Here is a 19,607-nt window from a genome sequence, read left to right as displayed (position 1 = left end):
ACCGCCAGTCTGTCCTCTGGATTCCACCCCCAGACCAATGGACAAACTGAGTGCATGAATCAAGAACTGGAAACAGCCCTGCGGTGCATGGCCTCCCAAAACCCCTCCTCCTGGTCGTCAAACTAGTGTGGGTTGAGTATGCTCATAACTCCCTTGTCTGCTCTGCCACTGGCCTCTCTCCATTCCAGTGCGCACACGGCCATCAACCCCCACTGTTCCCCGCCCAAGAGAAGGAGATTTCCTGCCCATCTGTCCAAACCTTCATCCGTCGCTGCCGCAGCACATGGCTCCAAGCTCGCTCCACCCTCCTTCGTTCTGCGGGTCGCTATGCTGCCACTGCCAACCGCCGCCGTACTGCTGCACCTACCTACCGAGCTGGTCAGTAAGTGTGGCTCTCCACCCGAGACTTACCCCTCCGAGTGGAGTCCAACAAGATGGCACCCAAGTTCATCGGGCATTTCGCCATCCAGGAGGTCCATCAATCCAGTGGCTGTCCGGTTGGAGCTCCCGCGTTCCATGAGAGTTCACCCTACCTTCCATGTGTCCAAGCCGGTCCACAACAGTCCCTTGGTTCCTTCGGCACCACCACCTCCCCCTCCACAAATGGTCGATGGTGGGCCAGTGTATAGAGTGCGTCCTCTGATTCGCTCCCGTCGGCGGGGTAGAGGTCTCCAGTACCTTGTGGACTGGGAGGGGTACGGTCCTGGTTTCCTACTCGCCATATTTTGGACCCCAGTCTCGTGACCGAATTTCATCGGCGACACCCCGACCAGCCGGCCAATGGGTCCTGCTCGTCGGGGACCCCGCATCTTGCCCCCGCCTGTCCAGGATGATGAGGCCCATTCCGCGGGATGTCGGACGTCGGGGAAATTAGTCCTATGTCATCTTCACCGCGGGACAGGTAAACCAGGGACCTGACAGTCTGACGTCGTGTTGCATTTTGGAGCATCGTAAAGTCCGATGAGACAGGCTTTACAATTGTCACAGCAGCATTTCTGGGTAGCAAAGTGTGCAAATAGTGGCGCTGGAAGAATATGCAGCTACAGATATTGATACAAAATAAAGCAAGACTATGTACAATATATACATTAGAACACAGAAACATAACAATATAAAATGCTTAGTACAAGGAATGGTTATAAACATAAGTGAAGAGTGGCTCGTAAAAACGAAAGAAATGAGAAGGTTTGAATGTACCCCAATTTACGGGCTATTTTGCGCGCCTGAATATAAGCCGTAGCGGCTAAAAACAACTTAATAAATCTATGTGTACGTATATAGGTCGCACTTGTCTATAAGCCGCAGGTGTCCACGTTGTAACATGAGATATTTACACATTCATGCAGAGGAACAAGTACAACGTTCTGGAATGGCCATCTCAGTCCCCAGACCAGAGTATTATTGAAAATCTGTGGTGTGATTTAAAGCGGGCTGTCCATGCTCGGAAACCATCAAACCTGACTGAACTGGAGATGTTTTGTAATGGTCCAAAATACCTTCAACCAGAATCCAGACCCTCATTGGAAGCTATATGAAGCGTTTAGAGGCTGTTATTTTTGCAAAAGGAGGATCTACTAAATATTGATGTAATTTTTCTGTTGGGATGCCCAAATTTATGCACCAGCCTACTTTTGTTTAAATAATTATTGCTCACTTTCTGTAAATCCTATAAACTTCATTTCACTTCTCAAATATCACTATGTTTGTCTGCTATATGATATATTAAACTGAAATTGCTGAGACGAACAACCAATGACTTATAAAGGAAAATCTTGAAAATGATCGGGGGTGCCCAAACTTTTTCATACCACTGTATACCCCCTAAGGCAAAAGAGTCACACTTGACACACACACGCACTTATGAATAACATCTACCCATCCAAAGAATTATTGAGGTAGATAGTATCTGCACATTTTGTGAAGATGATATTGAAACCACAGACCATCTGTTGTGCTCATGTGAAAAAGTACAGTTTGGGGGCTAAAACTCAAAAATTGATTCAAGAAAAATCTCCATCATCACCAACTTCTCTCTCAAGAGACGCTATAACATTTGGTTTACTTTTAGGAAATGAAAGAGACTTAATGTCAATGTTATTTTAGGTTTGGCTGAGTTCTTCGTGCCTGTTAAATGTCACTGATGGACGATTAAATTTAGCCACACATTCAGTATCCTACGACATACTGTGAGGCAGTAAAGTAATCATATCATGTCTGGCTCAACATTCACTCATTCATTCGTTCACTCAGTATCTTTTCCTGTCCTATCTGTGGGGGGGGGTTCGGGGTTCACCCCGGACCTGTCCGTCACCGGGACACACATGGAGGCATCCAGGCTTTCGGGGTCTCCAGTGAAGCTCCTCTGGACCCCGGGAGCCGCCGAGCCTCTGCTGGACCAGAAACCCTCCGTGGGTCTGAGACGCCGCAGCAGCGTCACGCAGGCGTGGGAAGTGTCCCGTTGTGGAATTCAACCCCTCCGTGAAAAACAGGCGGATTAAAAGGATTGAAGTGATGGTTTTTAAGGGGGGGGCGTCTCTGCACACCGTCACCACTAGGTGGCGCTAGAGTTCCATCTACGAGGACACTCACACTCAGTACTGGATTTGTGAACTCTTAGGGGTTCATCGGCGGGTGTGATGACATCACACACCGTGCCCCCCCCTTCCCGCTCCCCCTTTGTGACATCACCGGAAACCCACGCAGACACGGGACAGCATTGAGAACTGGAAGCCACCCGTGGAAATCCAACCCGGGAGCTTCTGGCCCTTGTTGTCTTTAGTTTTAGTTTGTTAGGTTTTCCACGGAGTGAAGGCAGCTCATCACATGTTACTAACTACATGATATTAAGATTGTAGTTTGTGAGGACTTTATTCCTTAAACACCAACAAGAGATAACTTGTTGATAACTTGAACTTCGGGATGTGAATATGTCCCCAACCCCAAGTCCTGTGGGGTGAAAGATAAGATAAGATAAGATAAGATAAGACAAGATAAGATAAGATAAGATAAGATAAGATAAGATAAGATAAGATAAACTTTAGTGATCCCCGTAGGGGATATTCCTTGGTCACAGCAGTGTAACAGTTATAATGTCCAAAAAAGGAAATAAATATGAATATTGTGGTGAGTCACAAATGTTAGGGTTTATGTTGATGCTTGTTTTCGGTGTGATTTTGAGGTTGTGGGTGTTCTTTGGGGTGCAATAAATTGTTTTTTGTTTTTTTTTTTTGTTTTTTTACCTGGAATTGAGTCATTAGACGTTTTATCATCACCCAAAACGCCCCATTGATTGTAAAACGTCTGTTTAATAAGCAACAGCTGTAGTTGGCCACAACCACACCACACTAGACCTCATACAACTATCTGTTCCAGCTCAATTCCAGGTAACAAACCCCAGAATTCCTTGAACCCCAAACCACATCCACAAAACTCCCGGCAACTGCAAAATCACACAGAAAACAACATATCAATCAACAATCAATCAACAATCAACATAAACCGCAGCATTCGTGACTCGCTACACTACAAATACAGATGTATATGAAAGGCAGAAGACAGCGAGACTCAAAAATCTACAAATAAATAGACAGCAGACAACAACGACAACCATGGAGAAGCTCTAGGAACACTCAGTGTCCACCACCATTTTGCCCCCAGATGACCAAAGTAACAATATCACAACAATATCACAACAATAGCACTTTCAACTTGCAAAAGACATATTTTATTGCCTGTTTATAGATTGCATAATTATTTTATTGCCTATCTGTATATTTTATATATATTGTCTATTTTATACAGCTTTATATTTGTATTGTCCAGGACTACAGATGGAAATGAGCTGTGAGCTATAATCTGGTACAAACATCTCTGCCTCTGTGCTTCATGTATTTGTACACTGTCCCAATAAACTTCTAAACAAACAAAAAAACTATATATGTATATCTACATTAAAAGACACGTTTATTATTCATTGTAGCATAAATACAAATGGATTCGATCAACTGTTAAAATTGCGTGTAACGCCTCAGCTGACGTCACCGGGCGGCAGTGCGCGTGTCCCTTTAAGAAGCCCTTCCGCGCTCGGAGGCGATCACGTGACTCCTCCCCCTCCGCCCCCGTGACACCCGGACCGACGGACCGACGGACACTTCCAGCCGCGTCCCGACCCGCCGCCGCCGCCGAGCCGCCGCCGACCGCCGGACCCCCGGCCATGGAACTCAGCTAAGCGCCGCTGAGTCCCGCGGACGGAGCCGGTTGATGGAGGAGCGCAGTGAACTTTGGGCTCGTCTTTGTTCCGCCGACGTCACGCCGCTTTCCGGCCAGCGAAGGAGCCGCAGCCCGCCGCCCCCGCGACCCCCCGCCGCTGCCCGGCCGAGATGGTGGACAGCAAGCCGCTCATCCAGGAGCGGCCCCCCGCCTACAACGCCGTCCCCGGGGCGTACGAGTACGGCCCGCAGCCGCACGGCTACGGGGCCATCCCGCCGGCCGCCCCGCCGCCCTACCCCTACCCCGACGGCCCAGGCGAGTATCCCCGGCCGACCCGCGAACCGCGGCCACGGAAGCGGAAGACCCGGGGGCCCTCCCGCGGTACGCCGGGGCCCTTCCCCGCGGGGCTCCGGGGCCCTTCCCCGCGGGGCTCCGGGGGCCTTCCCGCGGGGCTCCGGGACCCTCGGCGGGGCTCCGGGACCCTCGGCGGGGCTCCGGGGCGCTCAGAGGCGGCGACGGGAAACGGCGAGATCGCGGCCGCGCAGGCGCACTGGCGCCGCTGACACCCAGCGTACAAGACGGAGTTCATACGTGTAACGTTTTGAAAATACACACTTTACATCATGTCTGGTCTAAGACTGTGTAACGTTATTCCACTCAAAGTTCCCCTCCGTGGGACGGTTAAAATCACCTTCTATTCATTTTATTACATTCTTAAAAAAAACATGAAAATGACACTATAGAATAGTTGTTTACAGAAGGAGCCACGTTGCTTTGAAAATGACATAAAACTGTTCTACTTTATGTCCTTTTTGTCTGTTGCTGTTTTAGCTGAATGTTGTTTGTATCCATTGATCTCTCTTTATAAAGTAACTTGTGCTTTAAGAAAAGGGATTCATTTTAAATGTGACATTAGTACAATAAAAACGCATAATATCACTCAATGACATTGTAAAGCCGATACATTGAAGAGAAACCCGTTCCAAAATGACATTCATAAAATAGGCACAGGTAATATTACAAAATACTCTTTTGTGGAGGCCAGATAAGCAGTGAACTTTCCTGTGGAGTCTGAATACATGTATGATGCGGGTTTAACAAAGGTTTATTTGTGATTCATACTGGGGATGTTTTCAGAACGCGTTGGGGAAGTACCATGCTTTCAAGATGAAGCTGATTTGCCGGGGTGTGGGCATACTTTCTGCAGCGATGCTACAAAAAGAGAGGGAAGATAGCGGTGAGCGCCGTTTCCCGCACAAGGACACACACCGGCGTGTGCCAAGGCGAATGTGCGCGATGGTACGAGGCCGCGGTCGAAGGCCGCCTCAGACGGTCGCGGGATTTCGCTCAAAGGTAGTTTGGCTCTGTGCGTGGGAGAGTCTGACCTGCGCGTCCACCAAAGTTTATTCCACGAATTCCACCAATGAGTTCAGCATGTCGTGCAAATAATGAGCTTTCTGTCAGTGTCTGCTACGGTATACGTTTCTGAAAGTTTTAAAAGTGACTCTGAAAAGGAAAACAGTCAGCGCCATGATTGCCTCCTTCATTGTAATTACTTTTGGTGTGCAGCGCTGAGCAGATAGAAAGGATTGTGACGGTCACATGGTCGCGCCGCAGACTTCCTCCTCCCTGAGGTGATCCATCGGTTCCGTTTTATGGCTCCCTGCGTGTTGTTGTTTATGACATTACTGACATATTTCTTCTGCCCTGCAGGGTACCCTCCGGCCCAGATGGGTCCCGCCATATCTCAGCAGCCCTACACCGGGACCTACACCATCATCCAGCCGTCTGTAGTGGTGGTGGGCGGCTGTCCCGCCTGCAGGTGAGGCCCAAACACCCCTCTTAGCCTGCCAGACTGTAAAACTGAAGCGCCTCCTTCTGCTCGTGACCACCGACACCTGCACGAAAGGGGACGTTTAGTCTCCCACTTTGAGCGGCTTTGCACGTTTGCACGTGGGCTGCGCAGGCCAGGCTATCTGTTGGTCGCAGGTGACCTCCAAGGTCGCCAGATGGCGGTCTGGTTCTCTGGCTGATCATTGGACCGGCACCGGTGTCAACATCTTTGTCAGATGAAAAGGTCACTACAACCCTCAGAAGGGGAATTTTAACTGAAAGTGCGCTGCTGTATTTCCTGTGTTTGGCTCCGAGCTGCAGGTACCTCCAGCTTCTGCAGAGCTCCGCTGTCAGGAAGCAGGGGCTCCTGTTCCTTCCGGGGCCGAAAGCAGCCTCGAGCTCCCGCGCGTGTTTTCTTTTTCTGAAAGCCAGGCATATGTGCTTTAGCTGACAGCTAGCGAGTGGGCCCGTGGTGGAGCCGAGCGTCCCGTGTTCTCTGGGACTCAGCGGCTGCCCAAGCAGAGAAACAGTAAGACCGCTGTCTCACTGAACCTCTGCGGTCTGCGCTTGGTGAACGATTCGATCCAAACGTCCCCGGCGTTCCCGAGTCAACGCTGTCAGCAAACGCGGGTTTCCTGTCGGCCGCGGAAAGAAGACGGTCATTGGTTTCACTGCATTAGTCAACATCCTGTTAGTCAGATGCTGTCGGGCATGTGACGGCTCTCCGGGGAGGCCGGGGTGACCGGGAGGCAGCGTTCCAGGAGGCGCAGGGGGGTTGGGATATCCAGCGCGCTGCACCGATGAAAATGTCTGTTGAGCTAGTTTAGCTGTGATGTTGTCATTGTCGTTACACACAAAAAAATATACAAATCCGTAAATATACACGATACGTATTTAACACGGCCGGATCTTAACAAAGAATAAGAAGCCCCGGTGATCCACTGAACCAAAGTCCTGTCCTCTCTGCCGCATCGGGATCACAGGGCTCAGGTCAAACTGCAGCAGAAATATCTGTGAAATAAATCTCTCCTTATCGTTCAGGAGAGAAATGTTAAATTTAGCCTCGATCAGTCAGTCAGGCTTGGATGAGAATGTGTTGCACCGATGCGGCTGATGAGCCTCTCTGACGTGAAGGGCTTTGAGAAGCGAGCGTTACCATGGTCCCGGCTCGGCTGAGAGGATGCTATTATGATTATGATTATTGTTATTGTTATTATCATGGCAAAGCATACCAGCAGGGACTGTCCACCCAGCCCACCGTCTGCTTCGCTGTTTCTGGCCTCAGCTCAGTTCCTCCGCCTCCTGAAAGCCGTCCCGTCCCTTCCACATCCAAAGGGGTCGTCGCCAAAGGCGGCCCCAGATTCTTGTGACTCTGAACAAACAGTTTGTGCAAACATCGGGTAGAAAGTGCACGAGCGCAGAGGGTTATGTCAAACACGCTTTGCGCAGAGTGGCCTCGGACCACGGTTAGCAGGTGCTAACAAGACTGTCCGACAACCGCCGGCATTTGGATAAACATGCCAACGACTTGCCAGTACGGTACTCCGTGACCTTACCGGGATCGATAATGTATAACGGAAGCCAATCGATGAAAGCGAAGGCGGTAAAAGGCCGTGGACGGTCGGCGGCTCTGCGGCGCCATTTCAGTCTCCCGCTGAACTCCGGGCCCATTAATTCTCCCGCGGGGCCTCCGGCTGATTTGCAGGCCACGCTGGTCTTTACGGCTCAGTCATGGGACCACAGTCGGGACTTTGTTTACCGTGACGGCGGATTAAAGCCTCTCTGAGGCGCGGCCTTGATGACTCTACCTCAAAAACAAATTGCTTAACGCTCTGATGGTTATTTTTAATCATCACATATTTCTAACAAAAAAGCCCACGAGGCTCTCCCGGGTCGCCAAAGCTGATCCCAGAAAGCAGAGAACTTGTTCGGTCAAAGGGGTAAAGGCACGTCCAGGGTGGGACAGCGTTGGTCGGACGCCTGAGAAGAACGGCTTTCCGTCAAACCGACTTTGTCTCGGACCCTTTGAGCTGAAAAGTCATGTTCAGATGTGAGAGGAACGTCAGTTCTTCTTCTTGCTCCATCAAATCCATGCACACATTTAAGTTGGATTTCTATATATTCTCACCAGCTTCTCTGTCGGCCTGTGTGTGTGTGTGTGTGTGTGTGTGTGTGTCTTGCAGGGTGGGTGTCCTGGAGGATGACTTCACCTGCCTGGGGATCCTGTGTGCCATCTTCTTCTTCCCCCTGGGGATCCTCTTCTGCTTTGCGCTGCGACAGAGGCGCTGCCCCAACTGTGGCGCCACCTTTGGCTAGAGTGACCAAAAACTGCAGCTCATGCACGTACACGCATGCACACACACACGCACACACACACACACACACACACACACACACACACACACACACACACACACACACACACATTTGTAATCCAGCAATTTTGTCCTTTTCCTTTGTTTCTCTTCTTAATATTGCACATTGCTGTCACCATTATGTCCTGTACAACTGGTGAGCAAGATATTACCATTAGGTGAGTTTTAATTAGAGGTGTGTATGTATATTTGCCTACATATATATATATACACGTACATACATACGTGTGTATTTTGTCATGTTAGTTGAGGATGTACTCTGGCCAACGTGTCCAGCTGTCGTCAGTGCCTTCACTTCATGCTGTGAGGTCGTGGGGTTCTCGTCTGGGGCGCCCCGGGATCCGAGCGGAAGCCGGACGCTTTTATTTTCACGCTGAAGGCTTCACCTTTTTCTCTTTTGGTTTTTGTTTTGTTTCGCTGGAGCGCCTCCTCTTCCCCGGATTGACGAGCCAACCGGGGGAATCACGCACGTCTCTGATATGGTAGAATCTATTCACGGGACTGTTTTTTTTTTCCTTTTTGTTTTTTTTTTTTTCCCCGCGCAGAATAACAAGAACTATGTGAAAGCGCGCAGAGACATTTGGATATGAACGGTCCCCTCTGGGACGGTGGACTCCTTCACGACAAAGAGACAGTGATGTTTTTGTCTCTTTTTGTTGATACTATTCCGGGGGCCATATTTGCACTGACCGTTAGCGGACGCGACGGCGTGCTTCTCGGGGGCCGAAGGCAGACCTCAGGTAGAGACAATCTGAAACGCCCTCCACCTAAATCACTGTCACATCGGACGCCGCCTCCGGCAGAAGGTCTCATAATCACGGATTCCTTCAGCGTGCAGGTCAAGGAGGTGTGTGTGTGTGTGTGTGTGTGTGTGGGGTTGGGGGTGGGACCTCCCGGTGCGCGCCATCTCTGGATTTCCATCTTTGTATGACAAGTCACCAAGCCTGACAATCAACTGAATGTCTGCATGTCTTTGTCTTCCATCACAGCGCAGTGTGAGCGTTCTGTAGCAGAGGGACGAACACTTTAGGAACATTTGCTTCAGAAAACACTAGGCACGCTGGAATGATCGAGGTTCATACTTTTATATGGGTTCCTGGTATTAAAAATGAATGCTACCGAAGGCGATCTCCTCTGATGCTTCCTCCGCATGTGATCCAAAGAGACTCTCAGGAGCACCCGCTGCAGGAGAGCCATTCACAACAAACTGCAAACTGAATCACCTTTTATTTTTCCCTTTACAGCAGATTCTACCAACGGTGCGACGTGCGCTGACGAAGGAAGGCGGACGGTTTAGCAGCTGCTGTGTGTGTGTGTGTGTGTGTGTGTGTGTGTGTGTGTGTGAGTGTGAGTGTGTGTGAGAAGATGAGCCGATTGTCGTCTTCTCATCGGGTGCTTCCGCAGCTGTGGACGCGACATTAAGGCAAAGGTCTCCGGTCCTCATCCGTTCAGTTCAACAATGGCAAAACTATTGACGGCTTCCCGGGCGTCTTCCAAAGGTGATTTCCTTACATTCGATAGCGGGCGGTGGAAAGACGGTTTTCGACGGGACCTCCGGGTGAAATGCAAAGCGTCCAAAGGTCCGATCTTCTCCTGTCTCGCTGCCTCTGCGGCCCAATGAGCACTCAGGAGTAGAAATATATCACGTTATTGGGTCTGAACATTCGTTTATTGGTCTATTCCCAAGCGCGGGTGAGATCGCGGCGGCTTGGAAACGTCACCTCTGACGGGCGTGCGATCGTAGAAAATAGATTTGAAATATATCCGCATCTACTCTGGAAATAAAATGGTCCAAAAATACTTGGGCGTGAGGGTTCGCAGCAGAGGAGGGGGTTCTCCGGGCCTCCGGACGGGGAGAAGCGGCGGGTCCCGGCCCGACGCCGCGGGGGGTCGTCGGGGTCAGATGGCCGGCGCGGAGCGGTCGTTGGTGACGGTGGGACGGAGGCGCACCGTGGAGAAGGGGTTCCCTCCGCTGCGGGACAGCAGACAGGAAGTGAGCGTCAGAGGAAGGGAAGCGGGGCGTCTGGGCGGCGGCTTCGGGGAAACTTACGCCAGATACGCCGGCGTGGGTCTGCCGACGCCGTTGGACCGGACGGCCTGCGGAGGAAACACAGGTTCACTCGCGCGTCAGAGTCACGCGGCGAGCGGTCGCACGAGCCCAAACCCGATCTGCTCCATTCCTGCCGAGCCGGACGAAGCGCCGAGGCCTTCGCCGGAAGAGCGCCGGGAGCTCGTCAAACCCGGCAGGCACGTGTCAGGACGCTGCAGGCAGAGCCCCTGGAAACAGGATCTTCTGGAAATACGAGTCTCCTTCATACACAACCGACACAACCGACAACGGTTCCTCAGAACGAAGAGGCCATGCGCTTTGAAAAGGTGGGCGGAGGAGGTGGAATGTGTCTTCACACACACACACACACACACACACACACACACACACACCAGGTGACGCTCCTTATCAGACATTCATCTCCACATCACGTCTTTTGTCGACCTGCAGGATGGAAAACAGAAAGCCTGGGGAATGTCTCTCCTCCCGTCTGGGAATCAGAACCGAGGACGGCAGAGGATCTGAACTCCTCTGTTCCACAGCTCCATCCAGCGTCCTGCTCACATTCCACCCAGAACTACAACTCTGCCGTGATGAAGAGCAAAGGCTGTCTGAAGACTTTTGTTTCGGAGGCACGCCGAGGTGATGGAGACGCTGCCCTGCAGACTCTGCAGTCTCTGCAGACCTTGCAGACCTTGCAGTCTCTGCAGACCTTGCAGACTCTGCAGTCTCTGCAGACTCTGCAGTCTCTGCAGACCTTGCAGACTCTGCAGTCTCTGCAGACTCTGAGCAACAGGTGCTTCTGAAGCCTCTCAACCCGCAGTACTCTGTGTGTCCACAAGATGGCGGGCTTGGCTAAAAATATAATCCACGCGTGTTTGGCCGTGGCAGGAAAGCTGAGAGGTTCCAGAGGAGGCCCTGATTACAGATGGGCCGCGGGTGAGACACGCACATATTAACTCTCTGCCATGGAGTGGCTGTTCACGTCGAGAGTGTGTTCATCTTCATCGCTGACTTCTTCTATATCTATTCATGCATGGATGTCTTGCTGTCCTCTGTCTGTCTATTTCTATCTATTTTCCTTTTTCATTTTTGACATTATAACTGTTATACTGTGGTGACAAATGAAGTTCCACTATGGAGATGGACAAAGTTCATCTTATCTTCTCTCCTCCTTGACCAACGTTCAACCTGCAGGCCAGACATGGCCTGGTCCTCCTGGTCCTCCTGGTCCTCTGGGGTTGGACTCACTCGTCCTCCTCTCTTAGCCACATTTGTTTGTTTTGCTCAAAGTCCACCAAACCAGTGAGGGTGCATTCCTGGGTAACCCCACACACACACACACACACACACTCACTCTCTCATACACACACACACACCCCGTCCACATCCAAGGGGCCGAGAGGAGAAACCTTTGCTGGAATGGATTCCAGTCATTCCTCCGTCTGCGAGGCCGCAGAGCGTTGGTTGGTGACGGTGGGACTGAGACTCTGAGACTCTGAGACTCTGTGACTCTGTGACTCTGTGACTGTGGACGCCTGAATCTCAGCGGCAGGAAGGCTCATCTGTGATCGGCCTCTGACCAAAGTCAAAATAAACTTTGACCAAATATTAAAAATACTGTGCCAGGTTGCAGCCGCACTGCTGCGCCGCTCCACGCACAACTCTTCCCACCAGCAAGGCTATTTCAGGCTGTGTGTGTGTGTGTGTGTGTGTGTGTGTGTGTGAGATAGAGATAGTTGATGCAGCGACTTGAGAGTTGAATGGAAGGAAAATATCTCTGCAGGTGAGATGAGTGTCTGCAGGAGAGGAGAAGAAAGAAGATGGAGAGACGGAGAAAAAGATGGATGTCTGGTTCTTCAGGAGAGGAGGTGGAGGATGGAAGCCTGAAGAGCACGTACACACACACACACACACACACACACACACACACACATGCACACAGACAGTAAGATAAAGCCTGGTCTCCTCTGGTCCAGACCTCCAGGACCTGAGGACTTCACTGCTCTGTGAGAAGCAGGGAGGGGTGTGATAGTATGGGATATTATGGGATAGCTTCCCGAGGAAGCCCCCGATCTTCTCTCCGCCTCCAACAATGAGACCTCCGGCGCAGCGCTCACCGTCCGGCAGTCGGCCGAGGAGGAGGAGGCTGCAGACGGGGTGGGCGAGTGCCGGCGGACGGGGTTTGTGACGCCGCCGCCGCCGCCGCCGTCGTTCCGCCGCGGGGAGTCGCAGTAGTCCGGCGGGGGGAGGATCATGGTGGCCTCGTCCGTCTCGGTGTCCTGGTGGTGCAGGTCGACCACGCTCCGGCTGCGGTACGGGGCGGCGGGGACGCTGGGGGGAGGAGGGGACACCGGTGAGGGATGGATTCATCGGAGACCGGGAGGTCTGCCGGAGTGAAATCAAATATTTCATACATAAAGTTTCATTTTCCCCTCTGTGGTGGATCTCGTGTTTCTTCTCGGACAGGACGAGATGTTTCGGGAGAAAAGAACAAACATGGAACTCAAAGGGAAAAGGAAGAGATTCCAGGTGACGTCCTAAACCATCCATTCATATCTTGCAGGTCTTCTTCATCTTCTTCGTTAGTATTAAAGTATTATTTTATCTCCTCCTCCTTTAGGTTCCTCCCTTCAGGGTCTCCACAGCCAATCGCCCCCCCGCCCTCCTGCCCTCCATCCCTGAAGCTCCTGGTCGCTCTTCCTCCAAGAGGAGGTCTTGGGATGGAGGACAGGAGGCGAGTTGGTGTGAGGAGAGGATCAGATGGAGACGCCGAAGGGACGAAGCCGGAGGAGAAGAAGAATAAAAGTGTTCGCTTATGATCGCGGCGAGACGAGCGGGAGGTTCTCCACCTACACACTCTTCTGGGAGACACCGCGACAACGCGGGTGCTCCTGTGAAGGAGCTGCTCCGGCACACCTGGGAAAATCACCCCTTCACCCCGAGGCCGGAAGAGAAGGGGTCAAAGGTCGAGGAGATTCCTCTGCAGGATCAGAGAAGGTCCTCAGTCCCACACCGTCACTGGAGGAAGCAGCCGCAACAATACCGCTGCTGTAACCTGACACCTGTGTGTGTGTGTGTCTATGTGTGTGTGTGTGTGTGTGTGTGTGTGTGTGTGTGGAGTCCCCTTACCTGTTGCTGTTCACGAGCGGCTCGGAGAATGCATGGCAGTACGACGAAGGGAACCAGCCCCTCCTGAAAGGCACGGACAGAAGGACAAGATGATTTGACTGGTGCCGTCACACACTGTGAGGACGTCACACTCCAGAGGACGGAGGGGTGCGGACGCCATGGACGCCATGGACGCCATGGACGCCATGGACGCCATGGACGCCATGGACGCCGCGGAGGCTGAGGAGGACGCGGGTGAGCTGCCCGTCTCTGCGTTTAACAGTCTTTCTACATGTATTTACATGAACCATGTGTGTTGTGAATCATCACACAGACACTCCCGCTCAGACACCAGCCGGGCGGCGTCTGGGAGGGAAGAACGGCGGCGGCGGAGACGCAAACGTCGGGCAGGAGCGGGAAGGATCCGTGGATGAATCGAAACTACAATGACTGAAATCGCCACAGCGCCGCGGTCGCTCTGCGGCGTCTGGGTTCTCCTCGCCGCTCCGTGAGTCACATGACTCTCCAGTCTCACAGGACGGGCCCCTGTGGGCTGGAGGTCCTGCGAGATGCTTATCCAACCAACTGCAGCAGAATGGATGCAAACTTCTTCTTCTTCTTCTTCTCCTTCTTCTTCTTCTTCTTCTTCTTTGGGCTGTTCTATCAGGGTCGCCACAGCGAGTCAACCTTCTCCATCTAACCCTATTCTCTGGATCCTCCTCTCTCACACCAACTACCTTCATATCTTCTCTCACGACGTCCATAAATCTTCTCTTTGGTCTTCCTCCAGACCTCCTGCCTGGCAGCTCCGATTCCAGCATCCGTCTACCAATATATTCTCTATCCCTCCTCTGTCCATGACCCAACCATCTCCGTCTGGCTTCTCTGACCTTCTCTCCAAAACATCTAACATGTCCTGTTCCTTTGATGGACTCATTCCTGATCCTCTCCATCCTGGTCACTCCCAAAGAGAACCTCAACATCTTCATCTCTGCAACCTCTAGTTCTGCCTGCTGTCTTTTGGTCATTGGAACAGTTTCTAGTCCAAACATCATCGCTGGTCTCACCTTCACCTTTCCTTTCTTTCTGACTGATGTTCTTCTATCTCTTCATACCCCTGACACTTTTCTCCACCCATTCCAACCTGCTTAGACCGTCTCTTCACGTCTTCTCCACACTCTCCTACGCTCCGGACTGTTGACCCCAAGTACCTGAGATCCTCCAGCTTCTTGGGGATTTCAGGTACAAACTCTGGAGCAGAATAACCTGCTGCTTTCTTCCAAAAATGAAAACCTGCTTTGGCAGCTGACGGTTGGTGCAGAGAAGTTCTACCTAACTGGAATAAGGAGACGTCTTTCTCCCACAGGGTGAGGTCTCAGCGAAGGTCCAGCCGTCCTGGACCGAGGCTGACCGAGGCCTGCTTATCAGGACAAACCCCTCGGCGGGTGGAAAACACACACTTACGCTGAGAACGCTGGTAGAAACCCGAGGACGACATCCATCCGTTCAGCCTCGGTGAAACCGACCGGCGAGCCGACCGTCAAACCCCGTTTGTCACGGGAAACCTCTCCCATCACTTATTCTCTCTGTGTAAGTGTGTGTGTTGCTGACATTCCCTCCCCTGCCCTATGAGTGTGTGTGTATGTGTGTGTGTGTGTGTGTGTCCCCGCTTCAGGCCGGGTGCTGCCATGCGGGTTGCCGGGATACACGTTCAAAGCTAATTTAAGACAAAGGGAGTAAAAAAGCAAGCGATGGAACAAAGTGTGTGTGTGCGAGGCGTCCCGCGGGACACAAAGAAGGCCTGCCAGAAGGTTCCTCCTGATAAGATGGACGCCTCGGCCTCCAGAAGGTCCGCGTCCCCCCACCTTTCCAGGCGTGACTCTGGAAAGAGGCCCGAAATTCATTCCTTTTTCTGGCCGTCACGTTTTGATCCCTAATTCCGTCCGCGGGTCCGAGTCCAGACACCCCGTCTGAGAGGGGGGGGAGAGGGGTCCAGAAGACCAGCTTCAGAGGAGGACCTCAGAGACCTCAATCACACACCCCCACTCTGGAGACACATTCTGCTTGCATCTCGTGTGTGTGTGTGTGTGTGTGTGTGTGTGTGTGTGTGTGTGTGTGTGTGTGTGTGTGTGTGTGTGTGTGTGTGTGTGTGTGTGTGTGTGTGATGCTGCACGTGCTCTGTGTATCAACAAGACCAGGTCTTATTAGGTCCAGCAGTGGCAGGGACGCCAACAGGAAGGGATCGGGGGGTTCCAGTATATTAGAATGAAACAGATTGATTGATTGATTGATTGATTGATTGATTGATTGATTGATTGATCCTCTAGATGGCCTGACCTGCACTCTCTAACTCATCTGAGGCCACATGTAGAGACATCTGGCCATTCACACTCTCTTCCACAGGTCTGGACCAAGAAGGGTCTCCATGAAGGGTCACCCAGAGAACCCTGAGAAACCCTGAGGAGCCCTCAGTAGCCCTGAGGAACCCTGGGGAACCCTGAGGAACCCTGAGTAGCCCTGAGGAACCCTGGGGAACCCTGAGGAACCCTGGGGAACCCTGAGGAGCCCTGGGGAACTCTGAGGAACCCTGAGGAACCCCGCACAGACACGGGGAGAACACGGACGGAGGCTCCAGGCAGGAAGGAAGCCTGTGAGAATCCAAGCAGGGACCTTCTGGCCGTGAGGCAGAAGCTCTGAGCCGAATAACAGAATTGTTTTTTCCGACTGACCTGTTAAACACCGGCGGCCTTCACTTACTTCCCGTTCTTCTCCAGCTCTCCGTACATCCAGCCGTCCCTCTCCTCGGGGATCAGCAGGACGATGACGTCCCCCTCGTCGAAGCTGAGCAGCGTGTTGTTGCCGCCGGCCGTGTGGGGGAAGATGGTTCGCACGCGGGGCTTCTTGGCTATGTTGTTGAGTCCCGTGGCCACGGACACGGAGCGGGCCAGGCCGCCGTCCTCACCGTTCCCCAGATCTGCTGGAGACCAGACGGATGAAGAAGAACGAGGGTCCACACAGGAGACGCCGCTTCGGAGCCAAACACACCTTTACTGCTGTTGTTGTTGACGGCGGCGGCGGCGGCGGCGCTGCTGCTGCTGCTGCTGCTGCTGCTCTCCTGGGCGAAGATGCTGACCAGCGGGCTGGTCTGAGCCTTCTTGGCCGGCGCCGAGGGAGCGGAGATGTTCTGTGTCGGAGGAAAACATTACAACCCTGGCAGATGTGAGTCCTCGCCGCTCCTCCCATCAGATGTTCATGTATCTATAAAAGCGGCGGTGGCCTCCGAGCTAACGCACACATCCATTTATAACCCGGCGCAGTAAAGCTCAGTGAACGTCCTACACAATCGGCTTTTATCGGAGGTTACATTACCGGGGATATAAAGTTTTATCCCGGATAATAAATAATTTGCACGTTCTAACAGTTCTCTGCTCTCCGTGCGCTCGGAGCCCCGACGGGCCGCTAAAAAAGGCCCATAAATCCAGGCGGAGCCGCGAGTCTGCGGCGATTCTTCATCGGGCCGTCGCTGTGAGTGATGCACGCTCGCTACGCCACGGGAGGGAATAAAATTTGTATTATAGCTCCTTCAGCTTCCTGCGATGCGCGACCTTGACTCGTGGACCGGACGTGACGTACCAGGCTGTGGCGCGAGGGCGACGGCGAGGGCAGCGGCGTGATGGACACGGGCGCCCGCAGCCCCTCGATCATGGACAGGATGCTGTCCGGCATGTCGGTGGCGTCGTTGCAGCGGTCCTGCCAGCCGCCCAGCTTCGCCGTCAGCAGGTCTCGGGCCTGTGGAAGGTCGGGGAAAAAAAAACCCCAAAAGAAATGAGTGTGTGTGTTTTCCATCGCTATGGTAACCAGATGGGTTCTGAAAAGCCAGATTGGACCGTCGGGCCTTCGCGTCGTCAGTGAAAGCGGACGGCCGGCAGGTTCGGCTCTCCTACCTTGTCGTGGAAGGAGGCGATCTGGTAGGAGAACGTGCAGTGTTTGTCCACCAGGAAGCAGAAGCGTCTCTTCTCCTCCAGCAGAGCTTCTTTGCAGCCGTCGGCCACGAACAGCTGCACGTCCATCTGACGGCTCGTCAGGGTCTCCAGAACCTGCCGGCGGACACGAGGCCGTCAGCGACGCCGCCTTATCGTCCGTGCACACGCTTCCAGGTCCTTTCACTCCTCAAGCCGCCGGCTGGGGTGTGTGTGTGTGTGTGTGTGTATGTGTGTGTGTGTGTTAGGTAGACGTCCTTATCGCTCTGGTGCAGGGGGCCACGTTTCCAAAGGTCAGAGCCGCGTTATCTCCGCCCGCAGCGGCCGTGGATTAGAAACAATCGTGAGGCCGTCAAAGGAGCGTTAACTTTCAGTCCGGCGCCCTCACCTGCATGTGTGTTTCGGCCCCGCGAAATGACGACGGTGGTCTCCATGGCAACCCGAGAGCGTTTTATCGGCGTGTCATTTCATGGGACGGAGAGCTCTTCCCTCACCGTAGTCCTATTTCAAGCATCTCCAAGAGGAGATGAATGAAGAGGATTGCAGATGTTCCAGGTGACCAACCTGGAACATCTGCCCGCCCGCAGCCTCCCTGAAGCTCACGCTTCCGATCCTCCTTCTGGTTCATCTGAGCTCGATAACATCTGGGAGACCTGGCGGTAAACTGCTAATCCACATATTCCACTTATCTGAAGGGAATTAATCAGGAATTGAATTGTTGATCATAATATCTACGGATGTGAAGCTCACGCTGAGAAAACACATTTCACAACAGCAAAGCGGATGCCGATGATGTGAATATCTTTGGGAAAAGTGAAGCGTATGGGGAGGGAGGGCTGGCGAGGGCCGGCGAGGGCCGGCGAGGGCGAGAGCGCCAGCACCTTTCCGGAAAGACGCTGGGAGGCTTCCGTTCCACAGCTGGACGATGGGAAGGAGGAAAAAATAAAACCCGGAGCCTCGCGGGCTCTTTCGGTCTAGAAAACACAACAAAAAAATCATGCCTCCCTCTCAACGTTTTAATCACTTTACATCCGTCAACACCGCGGCCAGCCTGTTGCCAAGGGCAACCTGTGTTTACCAGCAAAGCCGTAGGGCTCTGAGCTGAGAGCAGGAAACCCGATGCCTTCCCTCCTCTTTAATTCCAGATTTGGGAGCTCAGTTGAAACTTTATGTCCACAAAGTGGCAGTTCAGCTTTGTGAAATAATCTCCTCTGGAAGCTCTGACGTGGAGCGTCTCCATCCAGCCAATCATCTGCGCTGTTAAGCTCCTGTCTGTCTGCCTGCTTTTGCAGCCGTGACGCTCAGGTGTCTGGAATCCAAACACCTGGCCTTCTGTGAGATGCGGAACGTCAGAACGCCAGAGCGCAAGAACGTCAGAGCGTCAGAACCGAAGCTGCCGGTTCGAGTCCGGCGGTGAAAAGTTCACCGCCCTGTTCAAAGCTGGGCTCGCTGCTCACCTTGAAAGAACGCTCAAAGCCCAGGCTCAAGATTCAAGATTAGGAAAGTATTTTATCATTTTCACGCCTACGTTTTACCCGGCGAGGAGCGACGATTCAAAGTGTGCGGGGGAGGAGGGGGTTACTGAGATAAACCTCCAGAAACAATGGCATTGTCTCCTGGTTTCGGTGTGTTTGCGTCAGCTGCCCTGACAGACAGACAGTTGTTAGAGTGCATAAACCCTGAAACACACACACACACACACACACACACAGGAAAATGGGCAGGCTGGATGTCAGGCAGGTTAAGTCAGACATCAGAAGTCCCTGCTGGGCCGCAGAGCCAGCTGGTTTCACACAGATGTGACTCGTAAAGACGCCGCCAGGGCTTTTACGTGAACAAGAACCCAGATTTTATTGAATTTGATTCACTGAGACTGAATTCTCTGTGTCGCGCAGCCGCGTTATTCCATCCAGGAATGACCTGCATGCGGATGTCAGCCATGATGGCCTCCGTACTTCACGCTCCTCCCCGTTCGCCGCAAACCTTTCCTCCAAACGTTTCCCCCGCCGACATCCCACAATGCACCGGGGTCGAGGCCCTTTGCCATCA

At 52.7% G+C, this 19,607-nt stretch overlaps 2 protein-coding genes across 3 annotated transcripts in view; one reads left to right on the top strand and one right to left on the bottom strand.

Annotated features, from left to right (window-relative positions):
• The first annotated feature begins 4,129 nt into the window (after positions 1 to 4,129).
• bri3 (brain protein I3) lies at positions 4,130 to 9,629 on the top strand. Its single transcript, XM_086175605.1, has 3 exons — positions 4,130 to 4,524; positions 5,923 to 6,031; positions 8,226 to 9,629. Exons 1-3 carry the CDS (start codon positions 4,380 to 4,382, stop codon positions 8,356 to 8,358), a joined length of 387 nt encoding a protein of 128 aa, XP_086031731.1. The 5' UTR covers positions 4,130 to 4,379; the 3' UTR covers positions 8,359 to 9,629.
• baiap2l1b (BAR/IMD domain containing adaptor protein 2 like 1b) overlaps positions 9,629 to 19,607 on the bottom strand; it is a 24,933-nt gene continuing 14,954 nt past the window's right edge. Inside the window, exons 7-14 of one of the 2 annotated variants that reach the window (XM_086175602.1) lie at positions 17,523 to 17,675; positions 17,212 to 17,367; positions 16,624 to 16,762; positions 16,336 to 16,555; positions 13,600 to 13,662; positions 12,588 to 12,801; positions 10,468 to 10,514; positions 9,629 to 10,389 (exon numbers count right to left, since the gene is read on the bottom strand). In XM_086175602.1, coding sequence (XP_086031728.1) covers positions 10,317 to 10,389; positions 10,468 to 10,514; positions 12,588 to 12,801; positions 13,600 to 13,662; positions 16,336 to 16,555; positions 16,624 to 16,762; positions 17,212 to 17,367; positions 17,523 to 17,675 — 1,065 coding nt within the window. In that variant the 3' untranslated portion in view covers positions 9,629 to 10,316. The remainder of the gene's footprint in view (positions 10,390 to 10,467; positions 10,515 to 12,587; positions 12,802 to 13,599; positions 13,663 to 16,335; positions 16,556 to 16,623; positions 16,763 to 17,211; positions 17,368 to 17,522; positions 17,676 to 19,607) is intronic. The other variant, XM_086175604.1, reaches the window with a different exon arrangement.

Source organism: Fistularia commersonii, chromosome 28 (assembly GCF_037954325.1).
Source record: "Fistularia commersonii isolate RoL2024-O1a breed Wild chromosome 28, RoL_Fcom_v1.0, whole genome shotgun sequence".
NCBI lineage: Eukaryota > Metazoa > Chordata > Actinopteri > Syngnathiformes > Fistulariidae > Fistularia > Fistularia commersonii.
The sequence above is the reverse complement of the archived record's forward strand: the minus strand, read 5'-3'. Positions and strand labels throughout refer to the sequence as shown.